At 52.2% G+C, this 18,060-nt stretch overlaps 1 protein-coding gene across 1 annotated transcript in view; it reads left to right on the plus strand.

The window, feature by feature from the left end:
- The window catches only part of HSPA4 (heat shock protein family A (Hsp70) member 4), a 102,261-nt gene that overhangs the window by 60,457 nt on the left and 23,744 nt on the right, over window positions 1–18,060 (plus strand). The window contains exons 8-9 of the mRNA XM_075344583.1: window positions 4,029–4,105; window positions 17,815–17,966. Coding sequence (XP_075200698.1) covers window positions 4,029–4,105; window positions 17,815–17,966 — 229 coding nt within the window. The remainder of the gene's footprint in view (window positions 1–4,028; window positions 4,106–17,814; window positions 17,967–18,060) is intronic.

Genomic DNA, 18,060 nt, shown 5'->3' on the forward strand with positions numbered 1-18,060 from the left:
CGTTTGTTTGGCGAGCAATTGGATGAAATTATTAAACAATCCAAGGGAAAGGACTCGTCCTTACCCCAGTCCAAACCAAACAGACCTCAGCAACGGAAGATACAACAGAGGTTTTGGTCCTTTCGGCCCTCAGACAGGTCACATTTCTCCACGTCCAACAGGCCACAGAAGGGCCAGAGGAACTCTGATTCATGGCGGTCTAAGTCACGTCCTAAAAAGACCGCCGGAGGAACCGCCCCCAAGGCGGCCTCCTCATGACTTTCGGCCTCCCCAAACCGCATCCTCGGTCGGTGGCAGGCTCTCCCGCTTTTGCGACGCCTGGTGGCCACATGTCCAAGACCGATAGGTGAGAGACATTCTGTCTCACGGTTACAGGATAGAGCTAAGCTCTCGTCCTCCGACTCGTTTCTTCAGAACATCTCCGCCTCCCGAGCGAGCCGATGCACTTTTTCAGGTGGTGGACACTCTGAAGGCAGAAGGAGTGGTGATCCCCGTTCCCCTTCAAGAATGTGGCCGCGGTTTTTACTCAAACTTGTTCGTGGTGCCAAAAAAGGACGGATCATTCCGTCCCGTTCTGGACCTCAAACTGCTCAACAAACACGTGAAAACCAGACGGTTCCGGATGGAATCTCTCCGCTCCGTCATCGCCTCGATGTCCCAAGGAGATTTCCTAGCATCAGTCGACATCAGGGATGCTTATCTCCACGTGCCGATTGCACCAGAGCATCAGCGCTTCATGCGTTTCGCCATCGGAGACGAACACCTTCAGTTCGTGGCACTGCCTTTCGGCCTGGCGACAGCCCCACGGGTCTTCACCAAGGTCATGGCATCAGTGGTGGCGGTCCTACACTCTCAGGGACACTCGGTGATCCCTTACTTAGACGATCTTCTAGTCAAGGCACCCTCCCGGGTGGCATGTCAACACAGCCTGAACACTGCTCTGGAGACTCTCCAGAGGTTCGGGTGGATCATCAATTTCCCAAAGTCAAAATTGACACCGACCCAATCGCTAACTTACCTCGGGATGGAGTTTCATACTCTCTCAGCGATAGTGAAGCTACCGCTGGACAAGCAGCGTTCACTACAGACAGGGGTGCAATCTCTCCTTCGTGCCCAGTCACACCCCCTGAGGCGCCTCATGCACTTCCTAGGGAAGATGGTGGCAGCAATGGAGGCAGTTCCCTTTGCGCAGTTTCATCTGCGTCTACTTCAATGGGACATTCTCCGCAAATGGGACAGGAGGTCGACGTCCCTCGACAGGAGCGTCTCCCTTTCTCGGGCAGCCAAAACCTCTCTTCAGTGGTGGCTTCTTCCCACTTCTTTGTCGAAGGGAAAATCCTTCCTGCCCCCATCCTGGGCTGTGGTCACGACGGACGCGAGTCTGTCAGGGTGGGGAGCGGTCTTCCTCCACCACAGGGCTCAGGGAATCTGGACTCTGACAGAGTCCTCCCTTCAGATCAATGTTCTGGAGATAAGGGCAGTGTATCTAGCCCTAAAGGCGTTCCAGCTGTGGCTGGAGGGCAGGCAGATCCGAATTCAGTCGGACAACGCCACGGCGGTAGCGTACACACACGCAGTCGTCAAGCCTTCCAAGAAGTTCGGCGGATTCTGCTGTGGGCGGAAGCCACAGCCTCCACCATCTCCGCAGTTCACATCCCGGGCGTAGAAAACTGGGAAGCAGACTTTCTCAGTCGCCAGGGCATGGACGCAGGGGAATGGTCTCTTCACCCGGACGTGTTTCAAGAGATCTGTTGCCGCTGGGGAACGCCGGATGTCGACCTAATGGCGTCTCGGCACAACAACAAAGTCCCGGCATTCATGGCACGGTCTCAAGATCACAGAGCTCTGGCGGCAGACGCATTAGTTCAGGATTGGTCGCAGTTTCGACTGCCTTATGTATTTCCTCCTCTGGCACTGCTGCCCAGAGTGTTACGCAAGATCAGGTCCGACTGCCGCCGCGCCATCCTCATCGCCCCAGACTGGCCGAGGAGGTCGTGGTACCCGGATCTGTGGCATCTCACGGTGGGTCAACCGTGGGCACTACCAGACCGACCAGACTTGCTGTCTCAAGGGCCATTTTTCCATCTGAATTCTGCGGCCCTCAACCTGACTGTGTGGCCATTGAGTCCTGGCTCCTAGCGTCATCAGGGTTATCTCAAGAGGTCATTGCCACTATGAGACAGGCCAGGAAACCAACGTCCGCCAAGATCTACCACATGACGTGGAGGATCTTCTTATCCTGGTGCTCTGATCAGGGTTTTACTCCCTGGCTGTTTGCCTTGCTCACTTTTCTGTCTTTCCTTCAATCCGGAATGGACAAGGGTTTGTCTCTTGGCTCTCTCAAGGGACAAGTATCGGCGCTTTCTGTGTTTTTTCAAAAGCGTCTAGCCAGGCTTCCGCAGGTCCGCACGTTCCTGCAGGGAGTTTGCCACATAGTCCCACCTTACAAGCGTCCGCTGGAACCCTGGGATCTTAACAGGGTGCTAACTGCTCTTCAGAAACCACCTTTAGAGCCGATGCGGGATGTCTCCCTATCACGCCTTTCGCAGAAGGTGGTCTTCCTAGTGGCAGTCACATCACTTCAGAGAGTGTCTGAGCTAGCAGCGCTGTCATGCAAAGCCCCCTTCCTGGTTTTTCACCAGGATAAGGTGGTTCTGCGTCCGGTCCCGGAATTTCTCCCTAAGGTGGTATCCCCTTTTCATCTCAATCAGGATATCTCCTTACCTTCCTTTTGCCCTCATCCAGTTCACCAATGTGAAAAGGATTTGCACTTGTTAGATCTCGTGAGAGCACTCAGGCTCTACATTTCTCGCACGGCGCCCCTGCGCCGTTCTGATGCGCTCTTTGTCCTTGTCGCTGGCCAGCGTAAGGGGTCGCAGGCTTCCAAGTCAACCTTGGCTCGGTGGATCAAGGAACCGATTCTTGAAGCCTACCGTTCGTCTGGGCTTCCGATTCCTTCAGGGCTGAAAGCCCATTCTACCAGAGCCGTAGGTGCGTCCTGGGCATTGCGGCACCAGGCTACGGCTCAGCAGGTGTGTCAGGCGGCTACCTGGTCGAGTCTGCACACTTTCACGAAACACTATCAGGTGCATGCCTATGCTTCGGCAGATGCCAGCCTAGGTAGGCGAGTCCTTCAGGCGGCGGTTGCCCACCTGTAAGAGGGGGCCGTTTTACGGCTCTTTTTATCAAGGTATTCTTTTACCCACCCAGGGACTGCTTTTGGACGTCCCAATTGTCTGGGTCTCCCAATGGAGCGACAAAGAAGAAGGGAATTTTGTTTACTTACCGTAAATTCCTTTTCTTCTAGCTCCTATTGGGAGACCCAGCACCCGCCCCTGTGCCCTTCGGGCTGTTGTTCTTTTGTGTACACATGTTGTTCATGTTGAATTGTTCTTTTGGTTCATGGTTTCAGTTCTCCGAACATCCTTCGGATTGAGTTTACCTTAGACCAATTTATAAGTTTCCTCCTTCCTGCTTTGGCACCAAAACTGATGGGCCCGTGATGCACGGGAGGGTGTATAGGCAGAGAGGAGGGGTTACACTTTTTAAAGTGTAATACTTTGTGTGGCCTCCGGAGGCAGAAGCTATACACCCAATTGTCTGGGTCTCCCAATAGGAGCTAGAAGAAAAGGAATTTACGATAAGTAAACAAAATTCCCTTCTTTTTCTCGTACTGCGTATTTTTATGCTGTTGATAGAAATGAGAGCTATATCCTAAGATTATTGGCAGTCCCAGCTAATTGAGCGCTCTGCTGACCATTTTATCTCTATGTTGGTCATACCAATGACTTGTGTGCCAGTACACTTTAGAGAAAATAGATTAGATGACAGCTATCCATGTAGGAGGCTTATCTGGGCGCTGTTCATAAAAGGTAAAGAAAATCCAGCATATGCCATTGTTCATTTCCCTTGTCTAATAGCAGTGACAGCAGCTTGTTCTGATGACCACTATTGTTTATGGCTCCATTGTAATATGCACAGTCTGTAATCTGATTTAATGCTTCAGTATTTTTCTCCTTCTAATAAAGGGGTCATTTTGAAGAAATGTGCGATAGTCTGTTATCTCGAGTTGAGGCTCCACTCCGCAGCGTCCTAGAACAAGCCAGTAAGTAACCTGGATCCCTGAAGCTTTACACGAGGTTTTATTAAAGAATTAAAGGGTATTCCCACCGCGCAGATCGTATTCCAATATGTAGTAATAACAACATCAGCAAATGCCTCCAATTAGAAATGTACTATAGTTCTCATCATTAGCTATGTGGCTTACCTCACGTGCAGGGCATTTTATTATGACAACGTGCAACTAACTGTCACTATATATGTGGTTGTAACCATGTATTCCTAATCTGCAATGCCCTGCGCATGAGGTAAGAGACCTAGCTAATCAGGAGAACTATATACTACATTTCTAATTACAGGCATTTGCTAATATTATCATTATTATTCCACCTACTACATATTCTCAGTAGTTTCTGAGAATTGAGGCAGTCTTAAGATTTACATAATTATTCTAGTCATTATGTGTGAGGCTATACAGAAATATGTAGCACACAGGGTTTTTTACTGGCAAATTTGTTTATACTCTGGGAAGCCTCTATTTATGCATGACTCAAAGATCTGATACTTATCATTAAAGAATCTATAAGTCCATTGCCCTATTTAAACTGGATCTGTCACCTGATTTAACAATGGAAGCTGCATACATTATTAAATATACTTAATGTGGCAGGTGTATTTACTTTGAAAAGCCATATCAGAATAGCTATATAATACTTTATGAACATTGTAACTCAATGTCCACTCATCTAGCCTGCTTGGCAGCTCCTAAGCGTCTCCTCCCTGCTGCTGAGGTCTTGCACTACTCAGTACAAGCTGCAGGTTTAGTGGGCGGAGACTGAATACACTTGAACTAAATATACTTAGCCTTATGAGATCTTTTAAGTGGCCATGTTAAATGGTCATTTTAGTTTCACGATCCTACAACCTTCTCACCTGAATTTTCACCGTGAGTACACCAACCTCATCATGCCACACCACACCATCCTCATCAAGAGATTTCTTTTATTACTTTATGCAGATCGTATTGTGAAATTTGATGACTGACCACTTTAAGGTTCCTTTACACAGCCGGAGAAGCATAAGTAACTTATGGTAAATGAGTATACAGGTGAAATAGCAGGGGCTTACAGCTGCTACGTTCTAAAGTAATGCATTTCCCTGCCTGTTTTATCACAGGAGCGAGGGCTTCTGCCACATCTACAGCCTTCTGAGCTCATGATAAATCAGTGGCGTAGGATCTCTGCAGCCACTGAGCTTATGTGTCATGATATGATGCGCTCACAGGACTGATGACACAGCAGAAACACTTACTCCTGTTATAAAACAGGCAGGGAAATGTGTTACCTGAGAAATTAGCAGCTGATAGTTCCTGATGTTTCATCTGTATACTCACTTATCAAAAGACACTTAAGCCCTCCCCCCTCCACTCATATGCCATGTCATATGCTGACCATGTGCAGGAGCAGCCCCGTATGGTCAGACACATCTATTACACAGTAGATAGCAGGGACACATTTATAAGATTATCTCAGCACAGGAATATTTTTATTTTTAACTCATTCAGTTCTGAAACTTATTTTTATTTCAAGATCTATTGATTTAAAATGTACTCTGTTCATGGGAGAACTTTTTAATGGGGTAACTGTATTGGTGCAATATATATATGTTGGTTTTTAAAAGATGCAGCATGCTAAATATTTCTTCCCAGGAATTTCTAAAGTGGCCATATTCTGAAACCTAGGTGAACATTTAATGTTTTATTTCTTCATCGTTCCTATGGGAGACCCAGACCATGGGTGTATAGCTTCTGCCTCCGGAGGACACACAAAGTACTACACTAAAAAGTGTAGCTCCTCCCTCCGAGCATATACACCCCCTGGATAACCAAATATAGCCAGTTCAATGCTTTTGTGTTCAGGAGGCACACATCCACACATGCATTCTCATCTGATTCTGATTTTTGGAAAGAGTTTGAAGAAAAGCGGGTCCAAGTCTGGACCCACGGCATGTCCCTTCTCACCCCACTGTGTCGGTGGTGTTGTTAAGGTTGATTTCAGGGCTGGAGCCTTACATGCCGCGCTCCTTCACCATCCCTCGGGCTCTGGCTTGAAGTGGGAGCCAGCACGGTTCTCCCTGCCTTGCAGGAGACCGGTCTCCATCCGCAGCCCTTTCAGGATCCTGCCGGACGGAGCACTCTTCCCTCAGGGACCTGGCCCTGCGTCTCACAAGCTAAGTATCTGAGACGTTCTTGTCGGGGGGTCCCTTATACTTTATCGTTGGGGAGAGTGGGCTGTGTACTTATTCTGACATTTCCGGCCGGTTCTCTGGTTTTCACCTGAGAACCGCGCCGATGGTGCCTGCGCGACGGCCGCATCGTTAAATTTAGGCCCCGGCTTCGCCTGAGGCCTAGTTTCGATTTCACTGCCCCTGCATGTCAATCATGCAGAGGGACAGTGCGGCTCCGCCCAGCGGCCGTTCGGCACAGGGGAGGGACACTCCTCTCTGAGGTAATGTTTCCCTCCCCTGTATATCTCCTTGGCCCTCTGGATCCCGCTCTTAGAGTAGGCCCCGCCCCCTCTCCTCGCTCCGGCGCCATTTCATCAGCGTTCTTATGCCATGTCTGCATAGCGATGGGCGCTGGCTGCAGCATCTCTCTGGGGGTCCGGGCTGTAGGATCTGGAGGGCACAGAGACGTCACAATGTCAAACGGTCTGGCAAGCCACAACCTCCGGTTGTGGACCTGCTTATATACTCTGCTGGGGGTCATTCTGGCTCAGAGCCCCCACTTCAGCAGCATGTCTCACACGAGGAGCAAGGCTGTACTCAATATGCACTGCATGTAGGCTCGTACTGCCTGTACCGAGCACATAACCACATTGTGATGCCTGCTCTAACATTGTGGTACCTCAGCCCGGAGGCTCATCCCCAGTGGTCCCTCCGGCTGCTCCGGCTCCGGTGGCTGAACCCCCGGCTTGGGTAGAATCCTCTCCATGGGACAGCTGTCCCGGACTCTGCTGAGCATGCATCAGCCCCCTCCTCAGGGCGCTTCTGCTGCTACGGCTCGCTCAGCAAAGCTCACAGAGGATTCATCATCTGGTCTCAGACCCCGTCCTCCTAAAAGGAGACGCAGGGTCCCCTCTCCTTCCTCGTCCCGCGGCTCTGATTCACGAGCTGACTCACAGGACGAGGAGGATGCCTTCACTGGGGGCTCGGACGCTACCTCCATGTACCCCATTGATCTGTCCGAAAGTGACGCAGATGTTAGTGATTTGATTGCGTCCATTAATTTTGTACTGGACCTCAATCCGCCTGTATCAGGGGAGCATCCCTCTCTGGCAGAAAAGCACCAGTTTACCTTTCCTAAGAGAACAAGGAGTGTGTTCCTTAACCATTCCAGGTTTCAGGCCACTGTGACCAAGCCTAGGGCCTGTCCTGAAGACTCTTCCCAAAGCGTGGTTCTGATGACCGTTTTCCGTTTTCACCAGAGGTGGTCAAGGAGTGGGCTCATTCATCAAAGTTAGACCCTCCGGTGTCTAGACTCTCAGCCCGGACAGTTGTATTCAGTGGCTGATGGCACCTCTCTTATGGATTCCACTGACCGCCATCTGTATATGAGGCGGCAGGGGCCTCGTTCTCCCCACCTTTTGCAGCAGTGTGGGCTCTCACAGCCATCTCTGCTTCTCTAGGGAGATGCATTCCCTCACCAGGGACTCTGCCCGAAATGGTTGCCTTAACTTCCAGGCTTCAGCCTTTTCATCCTATGCCATGTCTGCCATGCTGGAGGTTTCTCACCGCACTGCGGTGACTTCGGCTAATTCTCTCGCTATCCGCAGGATCTTGTGGCTTCGAGAGTGGAAGGCAGACGCTTCTTCAAAGAAGTACCTTGCTGGGCTCCCATTTGCTGGGCCCAGGCTGTTCGGTGAACAACTGGATGAAATTATTCATGAAGCTACTGGCGGGAAGAGTACTTCCATGCCACAAACCAAAACCTGTCCAGGGCAGGAACCAGTCGAGGTTTCGTTCCTTTCGTTCCTCCAACTGGTCGTCCTCTAAGCCCTCGGCCTCGTCCTCTAACTCAGCCAAGGACCAAAACCCAAGCCGCGTCCTCAGAAGACCGCAGGAGCTGCTGCCACTAAGGCAGCCTCCTCTTAACTATCTGGCCCCGCCAGCAACGTTCTTGGTCGGTGGCAGGCTCTCCCACTTGGCGACGTGTGGTTTCAACATGTCTCTGATCAGTGGGTGCGGGATATCATCTCCCACGGCTACAGGATAGAATTCTATCCAGCCCGCCAAACAGATTTTTTTTCTGTCAACTCCCCCCTGCTCCAAGGCCACCGCCTTTTCACAGGCCGTGGCATCCTTGCAGGCCAACGGAGTAATTGTACCGGTTCCCGCCTGGGAACGGTTCAGAGGTTTCTACTCAAATCTCTTCCTAGTCCCCGAAAAGGACTGTTCCTTCCGGCCCATCCTGGATCTCAAGCTTCTCAACAAGCATGTTCAGGTGCGGCATTTTCGCATGGAGTCTCTGTGATCAGTCATTGCCTCAATGACCCAAGGAGATTTCCTAGCATCCATCGACATCAGAGATGCCTATCTGCATGTGCCAATTGCAGTTTCACACCAGCGTTGGCTACGTTTTGCAATCGGAGAGGAACATTTCCAATTCGTGGCTCTTCCCTTTGGGTTAGCCACGGCCCCTCGAGTATTCACCAAGGTCATGGCAGCAGTGGTTGTGGTTCTGCACCTCCAAGGGTTGGCAGTGATCCCTTTTCCTGGACGGCCTTCTAGTCAAGGCTTCATCCAGTGCAGACTGTCAGCGGAGTGCCTCGTTCACTCTCTCCACTCTAGTCCAATTCGGGTGGCTTGTCATTCTGCCCAAGTCCACTCTGACTCCGACCCAGAAGCTCACGTACTTAGGGATGCAATTCGAGACTCTGCCGGCACTTGTAAAGCTGCCATTAGTCAAACAGCAGTCCCTCCACTGGCGGTGCGCTCTTTGCTGAGGCCCCGCCGTCATTCCATCAGGCACCTAATGCAGGTGCTAGGTCAGATGGTGGCGTCAATGGAAGCGGTTCCCTTTGCCCAGTTCCATCTGCGTCCTCTGCAGCTGGACATTCTCCGCTGTTGGGACAAGCGGACTTCCTCCTTGCATGGAGGCTCAACGCAGATTAGTGGCTCTGTCGCCACAGACCAGGGGCTCCCTTCAGTGGTGGCTTCGGCTCCTCTCTTCAGGGACGCTCCTTCCTGGCCCCGTCCTGGGTGATCCTCACCACGGATGCCAGTCTATCCGGCTGGGGAGCAGTATATCTCCTCCACAGAGCGCAGGGCACTTGGACTCCGTCCGAATCAGCCCTCTCGATCAATGTGCTGGAAATCAGAGCTGTCCTTCTAGCTCTCTTAGCCTTTCACCACCTGTTGGCGGGCAAGCACATTCGAGTCCAGTCAAACAGCGGTTGCCTACATCAACCATCAGGGCGGGACACTCAGCCGCCTGGCAATGTTGGAGGCTCAACGCATCCTTCAGTGGACGGAGAACTCAAAGTCCACCATATCCGCAGTCCACATTCCAGGCGTGGAAAACTGGGAGGCAGATTATCTCAGCCGTCATACCGTGGACAGCGGCGAGTGGGCTCTGCATTCGGCAGTGTTTCGGTCAATCTGCCGCAATTGGGGCACTCCAGAAGTGGATCTTCGCTCCCACGATCCTCAGGCCTTTGCAGCGGACGCGCTGGTTCAAGTTTGGTCCCAGTTTCGTCTGTCTTACGTGTTTCCCCCTCTAGTTCTTGCCCAGAGTCCTGTGCAAGATCAGAATGGAGGGCCGTCGGGTCATAATCATTGCTCCAGACTGGCCCAGGCGAGCTTGGTACCCAGACCTGCTCCATCTGTCCGTAGAGGTGCCGTGGCATCTCCCGGATCGTCCAGACCTTCTCTCACAGGGTCCGTTTCTTTGTCGCTCTATTGGGAGACCCAGACAATTGGGTTGTATAGGCTATGCCTCCGGAGGCCGCACAAAGTATTACACTCAAAAGTGTTAAGCCCCTCCCCTTCTGCCTATACACCCCCCGTGCTCCCACGGGCTCCTCAGTTTTTTTGCTTTGTGCGAAGGAGGTCAGACACGCACGCACAGCTCCACAGATTGGTCAGCAGCAGCTGCTGACCATGTCGGATGGAAGAAAAGTGGGCCCATATAGGGCCCCCAGCATGCTCCCTTCTCACCCCACTCTTGTCGGCGGTGTTGTTAAGGTTGAGGTATCCATTGCGGGTACGGAGGCTGGAGCCCACATGCTGCTTTCCTTCCCCATCCCCCTCAGGGCTCTGGGTGAAGTGGGATCCTATCTGTCTCCAGGCACTGAGACAGTGCTTCATCCACAACTCCTGTGGAGACTGCTGGATAGGAGCCGGGTACCGTTCAGGGACATGGCCCTGCTACTTGAAGGTACTCTGTATCCCTGTGGGGACCGCGCACGGCAACACCTCAGCTTTGCTGGGTGTGCTAGTGCACCGGGGACCGCGGCGCTGACCGGGTTTAACTGTGCCATTACACACTCAGCGTCGCTGAGTGTGTTTATCTGTAGGGGCTACCGCGCTAACCGCCGCTGCTATGGGAAACTGTGGCGCGGCTGGGACTTGTAGTTCGCCGGGGACTTCGGCGCCGGCCGCGCTTTTACGGCGGCCATGCTTATACTCGAGTCCCCGGCTTTCTTGCGACCTAGCTTCCTTTTCTCCCGCCCCCAGCCCTGACAGGCAGGGGAAGGGCGGGACGCTGCACGGAACGAGCAGCACTGAGGGCTGGAGTATGATTTGCATACTCCACCCCCCTCACTGTGCACAGTGTGAGCACCAGTTCCCGCACTTTCTCGGCCACGCCCACGGCTCCCTCCTCTCGTCAGGACGCCGCAGCCATTCCTGTCAGCTCCTCCGACGCTGCAGAGAGGGACAAACCCTGGGAGACCCAGACACGGTCTCTGGTGGCCTCACAACCGCTTTAGGCGGCTGGTAAGCAGCACCTGTGGTGCTAGCCCCATGGTGCTGTAGTGTATTGATACATTATTTGTTTATAGTATATACTCTACACTGTATGAGCACAGTTCATTCTGGCTATATACCCTATTGTGTTACTCAGGGAAAACAATAGCATGGCGCCCACAAAAGGCAGGGGTGCCAAAACACAGGCTTATTATGCTGCCTGCGCCGCATGTAAGACCCCGCTGCCGGCAGGTTCCACTGACCCTCATTGTGTGCAATGTTCGGCCCCTGTGACACTTCTTCAGCCAGAGCCTCTGCTAAGAGGGGCCCAGGGGGAGCCACCTGTTGACACTGTCCAGGTGACGGGGACTGAGTTTGCAAAACTCTCTGAGACTATGGCTAAGATACTAGAAGCCTTGCAGTCCAGGCCGGTATCTCAGCAAAGGGACTCTGTTGAATCATTGTTCCCTGACCCCCCTCAGTTGGTCCAACAATGTCCTCCCGGGGTATCTCATACATCCCAGGCTGAGGGTTATGACTTAGACCCCAGCCCCAGACCGAATAAGCGGGCTCGCTTAGAATTTCCCTCGACATCATATTGTTTAGGGTCTCAGCGGGGGGAATCTCTGGTTGATGATGCGGAGACAGCTGATCAGGATTCTGATTCTGAGGGCGCTCTCAATCTTAATACTCCAGACGGGGACGCCATAGTGAACGATCTTATTGCGTCCATCAATCAAATGCTGGATATTTCTCCCTCAGCTCCTCCGGCGGAGGAGTTAGCGTCTCAGCAGGAGAAATTCCGTTTCAGGTTCCCCAAGCGCACACAGAGTATGTTTCTAGACCACTCTGATTTCAGAGAGGCAGTCCAGAATCACCATGCTTGTCCAGATAAGCGTTTTTCTAAGCGCCTTAAGGATACACGTTATCCTTTTCCCCCTGACGTGGTTAAAGGTTGGACCCTCCAATCTCCAGACTGGCGGCTAGATCCATACTTGCAGTGGAAGATGGGGCCTCGCTCAAAGATGCCACTGACAGGCAGATGGAGCTCTGGTTGAAATCCATCTATGAAGCTATCGGAGCTTCTTTTGCCCCAGCATTCGCAGCCGTTTGGGCGCTACAAGCTATCTCAGCAGGTCAAGCGCAAATTGAAGCAGCCACATGCACGGCCGCGCCACAAGTGGCATCCATTACCACCCAGACCTCGGCAATTGCGTCTTACGCTATTAATGCGGTCCTGGACTCTGCGAGCCGTACGGCGGTTGCGGCCGCCAATTCGGTGGTACTCCGCAGGGCCTTGTGGCTACGGGAATGGAAGGCAGATTCTGCTTCCAAAAAGCGCTTAACCAGTTTGCCAATTTCTGGCGACAGGCTGTTCGGCGAGCGTCTGGATGAAATCATCAAACAATCCAAGGGAAAGGATACATCCTTACCCCAGCCCAAACAGACCATACCCCAACAGAGGAGAGGGCAGTCGAGGTTTCGGTCCTTTCGGGGCGCAGGCAGGTCCCAATTCTCCTCGTCCAAAAGGTCTCAGAAAGAACAAGGGAACTCTGATGCATGGCGGTCTAAGTCACGTCCTAAAAAGACCACCGGAGGCGCCGCTAACAAAGCGGCTTCCTCATGACTTTCGACCTCCTCTAGTAGCATCATCGGTCGGTGGCAGGCTCTCCCGCTTTTGCGACACCTGGCTGCCACAAATAAAAGACCGCTGGGTGAGAGACATTCTGTCTCACGGTTACAAGATAGAGTTCACCTCTCGTCCCCCGACTCGATTCTTCAGGTCATCCCTGCCTCCCGAGCGAGCCGAGGCTCTTCTGCACGCGCTGGGCACTCTGAAGGCAGAAGGAGTGGTGGTCCCTGTTCCTCTTCAGCAACAGGGTCACGGTTTTTACTCCAACTTGTTTGTGGTCCCAAAGAAGGACGGGTCTTTCCGCCCGGTCCTGGACCTGAAACTGCTCAACAAACACGTAAAAACCCGACGGTTCAGGATGGAATCCCTCCGCTCCGTCATCGCCTCAATGTCCCAAGGAGATTTCCTTGCATCGATCAATATCAAAGATGCTTATCTCCACGTACCGATTGCTCCAGAGCACCAGCGCTTCTTGCGCTTCGCCATAGGAAACGAACACCTGCAGTTCGTGGCACTGCCGTTCGGCCTGGCAACAGCCCCACGGGTTTTTACCAAGGTTATGGCTACTGTAGTAGCGCTCCTACACTCGCAGGGTCACTCGGTGATCCCGTACTTGGACGATCTGCTGATCAAGGCACCCTCTCAAGAGGCATGCCAACGCAGCCTCGACGCTACCCTGGAGACTATCCAGGGTTTCGGGTGGATCATCAATTTTCCAAAGTCAAATCTGACACCGGCTCAATCGCTGACATATCTTGGCATGGAGTTTCATACCCTCTCAGCGATAGTGAAGCTTCCGCTGATCAAGCAGCAGTCACTACAGAAAGGGGTACAATCTCTCCTTCAAGGCCAGTCACACCCCTTGAGGCGCCTCATGCACTTCCTGGGGAAGATGGTGGCAGCAATGGAGGCAGTCCCTTTCGCGCAGTTTCACCTGCGTCCCCTTCAATGGGACATCTTACGCAAATGGGACAGGAAGCCGACGTCCCTCGACAGGACCGTCTCCCTCTCTCAGGCGACCAAAGCTTCCCTTCGGTGGTGGCTCCTTCCCACTTCATTATCGAAGGGGAAATCCTTCCTACCCCCATCCTGGGAAGTAGTCACGACGGACGCGAGTCTGTCAGGGTGGGGAGCGGTTTTTCTCCACCACAGGGCTCAGGGTACGTGGACCCAGCAAGAGTCCTCGCTTCAGATCAATGTTCTGGAAATACGGGAAGTGTATCTTGCCCTGAAAGCGTTCCAGCAGTGGCTGAAGGGCAAGCAGATCCGAATTCAGTCGGACAACTCCACAGCGGTGGCATACATCAACCACCAAGGCGGCACACGCAGCCGGCAAGCCTTCCAGGAAGTCCGGCGGATTTTGATGTGGGTGGAAGCCACGGCCTCCACCATATCCGCAGTTCACATCCCAGGCGTGGAAAACTGGGAAGCAGATTATCTCAGTCGCCAGGGCATGGACGCAGGGGAATGGTCCCTTCACCCGGACGTGTTTCAGGAGATCTGTTGCCGCTGGGGGGTGCCGGACGTCGACCTCATGGCGTCCCGGCACAACAACAAGGTACCAATGTTCATGGCACGGTCTCAAGATCCCAGAGCTCTGGCGGCAGACGCCTTAGTTCAGGATTGGTCGCAGTTTCAGCTCCCTTATGTGTTTCCTCCGCTGGCACTGTTGCCCAGAGTGTTACGCAAGATCAGGGCCGACTGCCGCCGCGTCCTCCTCGTCGCTCCAGACTGGCCGAGGCGGTCGTGGTACCCGGATCTGTGGCATCTCACGGTCGGCCAACCGTGGGCACTACCAGACCGACCAGACTTGCTATCTCAAGGGCCGTTTTTCCATCTGAATTCTGCGGCCCTCAACCTGACTGTGTGGCCATTGAGTCCTGGATCCTAGCGTCTTCAGGGTTATCTCAAGACGTCATTGCCACTATGAGACAAGCTAGGAAACCAACGTCCGCTAAAATCTACCACAGGACGTGGAGAATTTTCCTGTCGTGGTGTTCTGCTCAGGGTATTTCTCCCTGGCCTTTTGCCTTGCCCACTTTTCTGTCCTTCCTTCAATCTGGACTGGAAAAGGGTTTGTCGCTCGGCTCTCTTAAGGGACAAGTCTCAGCGCTCTGTGTTTTTCCAGAAGCGCCTAGCCAGACTTCCACAGGTACGCACGTTCCTGCAGGGGGTTTGTCACATCGTCCCTCCTTACAAGCGACCGTTAGAACCCTGGGATCTGAACAGGGTGCTGATGGTTCTTCAGAAACCACCATTCGAGCCAATGAGGGATATTTCTCTCTCACGCCTTTCGCAGAAAGTGGTTTTTCTAGTAGCAGTCACTTCACTTCGGAGAGTGTCTGAGCTAGCAGCGCTTTCATGCAAAACCCCTTTCCTGGTGTTTCACCAGGACAAGGTGGTTCTACGTCCGGTTCCGGAATTTCTCCCTAAGGTGGTATCCCCCTTTCATCTCAATCAGGATATCTCCTTACCTTCTTTTTGTCCTCATCCAGTTCACCAATGTGAAAAGGATTTGCACTTGTTAGATCTGGTGAGAGCACTCAGAATCTACATTTCTCGTACGGCGCTTCTGCGCCGCTCGGATGCACTCTTTGTCCTTGTCGCTGGCCAGCGTAAAGGGTCACAGGCTTCCAAATCAACCCTGGCTCGGTGGATCAAGGAGCCAATTATCGAAGCTTACCGTTCGGCTGGGCTTCCGGTTCCCTCAGGGCTGAAGGCCCATTCTACCAGAGCCGTGGGCGCGTCCTGGGCTTTGAGGCACCAGGCTACGGCTCAGCAGGTGTGTCAGGCGGCTACCTGGTCGAGTCTGCACACTTTCACGAAGCACTATCAAGTGCATACCTATGCTTCGGCGGATGCCAGCCTAGGTAGACGAGTCCTTCAGGCGGCGGTTGCCCACCTGTAGGAAGAGGCCGTTTTACGGCTCTCTTACGAGGTATTATTTTACCCACCCAGGGACTGCTTTTGGACGTCCCAATTGTCTGGGTCTCCCAATAGAGCGACAAAGAAGAACGGAATTTTGTTTACTTACCGTAAATTCCTTTTCTTCTAGCTCTAATTGGGAGACCCAGCACCCGCCCCTGTTTTTTTGTGTACACATGTTGTTCATGTTGAATGGTTTCAGTTCTCCGATATTCCTTCGGATTGAAGTTACTTTAAACCAGTTTAGAATTCTTTTTCCTCCTTCTTGCTTTTGCACCAAAACTGAGGAGCCCGTGGGAGCACGGGGGGTGTATAGGCAGAAGGGGAGGGGCTTAACACTTTTGAGTGTAATACTTTGTGCGGCCTCCGGAGGCATAGCCTATACAACCCAATTGTCTGGGTCTCCCAATTAGAGCTAGAAGAAAAGGAATTTACGGTAAGTAAACAAAATTCCCTTCTTTTCCGCCAGAATTCTGCGGCTCTCAGATTGACGGCGTGGTTCTTGAGTCCTGGATCTTGACGACTTCTGGCATCCCTCCTGAAGTCATCTCCACTATGACTCGGGCTCGGAAGTATTTCTTGGCCAAGATCTATCACAGGACCTGGAGAATTTTCCTGTCCTGGTGTCTCTCTTCCGACCATGTTTCTTGGCCCTTTTTTTCCTTGCCGACCCTCCTGTCCTTTCTACAGTCCGGTCTACAGCTAGGACTATCCCTCAAGGGACAGGTCTCGGCTCTCTCAGGGTTGTTCCAGCGGCGTATCACCCGGCTGGCTCAGGTGCGCTCCTTCATGCAGGGCGCATCCCACATCATTCCGCCTTACCGGCGGCCTTTGGATCCCTGGGACCTTAATCTGGTCCTCACGGCTTTCCAGAAACCCCCCTTTGAGCCTCTTAGGGATGTTTCTTTGTCTCGTCTTTCACAGAAAGTGATCTTTCTAGTGGCCATAACTTCCCTCAGGAGAGTCTCTGATTTGGCTGCACTCTCTTCGGAGTCACCTTTTTTGCTTTTTCATCAAGACAAGGTGGTTCTCCGTCCGACTCCGGACATTCTCCCTAAGGTGGTTTCTCCTTTCCACCTTAACCAGGACATTTCCCTGCCTTCCTTTTGTCCGGCTCCTGTTCATCGCTTTGAAAAAGCGTTGCATACTCTGGATCTTGTGCGGGCGCTCCGGATCTGTGTGTCTCGCACCGCTGTTCTTAGGCGGTGCGCCTCACTTTTTGTGCTGACCACAGGTCGGCGTAAGGGCCTCTCTGTTTCTAAACCGACCCTAGCTCGTTGGTTTAGGTCGGCCATTTCTGATGCCTACCAGTGTACTCAAGTGCCTCCCCCGCCGGGGATCAAGGCACACTCGACCAGAGCTGTCGGTGCCTCTTGGGCTTTCAGGCACCAGGCTACGGCTCAGCAGGTCTGTCAGGCTGCCACTTGGACTAGTCTGCATACCTTTTCGAAGCACTACCAAGTGCATGCTCATGCTTCGGCAGATGCGACCTTGGGCAGCCGCACCCTTCAGGCGGCTGTCGCCCATTTGTGAAGTTAGGTTTCGCCTACTTCTCAGTTTTCTGTTTATTCCCACCCATGGACTGCTTTGAGACGTCCCATGGTCTGGGTCTCCCATAGGAACGATGAAGAAAAAGAGAATTTTGTTTACTTACCGTAAATTCTTTTTCTTATAGTTCTGTAATGGGAGACCCAGCACCCTCCCTGTTGCCTGTTGGCAGTTTCTTGTTCCGCGTGTTATCACCGGCTGTTGTTGTAGACAGAGGCTCCGGTTGTTCCGGTTCTTGCTCTATCTCTACTTGTGGGTGGCTACTCTCCTTCAGCTTTTGCACTAAACTGGCTATATTTGGTTATCCAGGGGGTGTATATGCTCTGAGGGATGAGCTACACTTTTTAGTGTAGTACTTTGTGTGTCCTCCGGAGGCAGAAGCTATACACCCATGGTCTGGGTCTCCCATTACGGAACTATAAGAAAAGTAATTTACGGTAAGTAAACAAAATTCTCTTTTTTGCAACACTGAATGTTTGTTAGATTTTATTTCATTTTTTTTCACTATATTAATGGATAGAGGGCAACTGATTTCAGCTATGCTCATCCCAAGAGCTGATAATTACTTTTGCTACTCATGCCGGCAGCATTGAACGTGGTATCCTGACCCTTTCTTCTAATTAGTGTTTCGCAATAGATAATTGTAGAGGTTTCATTTTATTTACTTTCCTTGTCTTTTGCAGAACTCAAAAAAGAAGACATATATGCTGTTGAAATAGTTGGTGGAGCCACGCGAATCCCAGCCGTTAAGGAGCGAATAAACCGTTTCTTTGGTAAAGAAGTAAGCACTACGCTGAATGCTGACGAGGCCGTGGCCCGAGGCTGTGCATTACAGGTGAGTGAGCGGCCTCCGAATACATCACCCGGGGACAGCTCTGCCTCAGCTTGTCACACTGGATATCAGATTACCTTCTAAATATTGGAACAGG

The sequence above is a fragment of the Anomaloglossus baeobatrachus genome, chromosome 4, assembly GCF_048569485.1.
Source record: "Anomaloglossus baeobatrachus isolate aAnoBae1 chromosome 4, aAnoBae1.hap1, whole genome shotgun sequence".
Lineage (NCBI taxonomy): Eukaryota > Metazoa > Chordata > Amphibia > Anura > Aromobatidae > Anomaloglossus > Anomaloglossus baeobatrachus.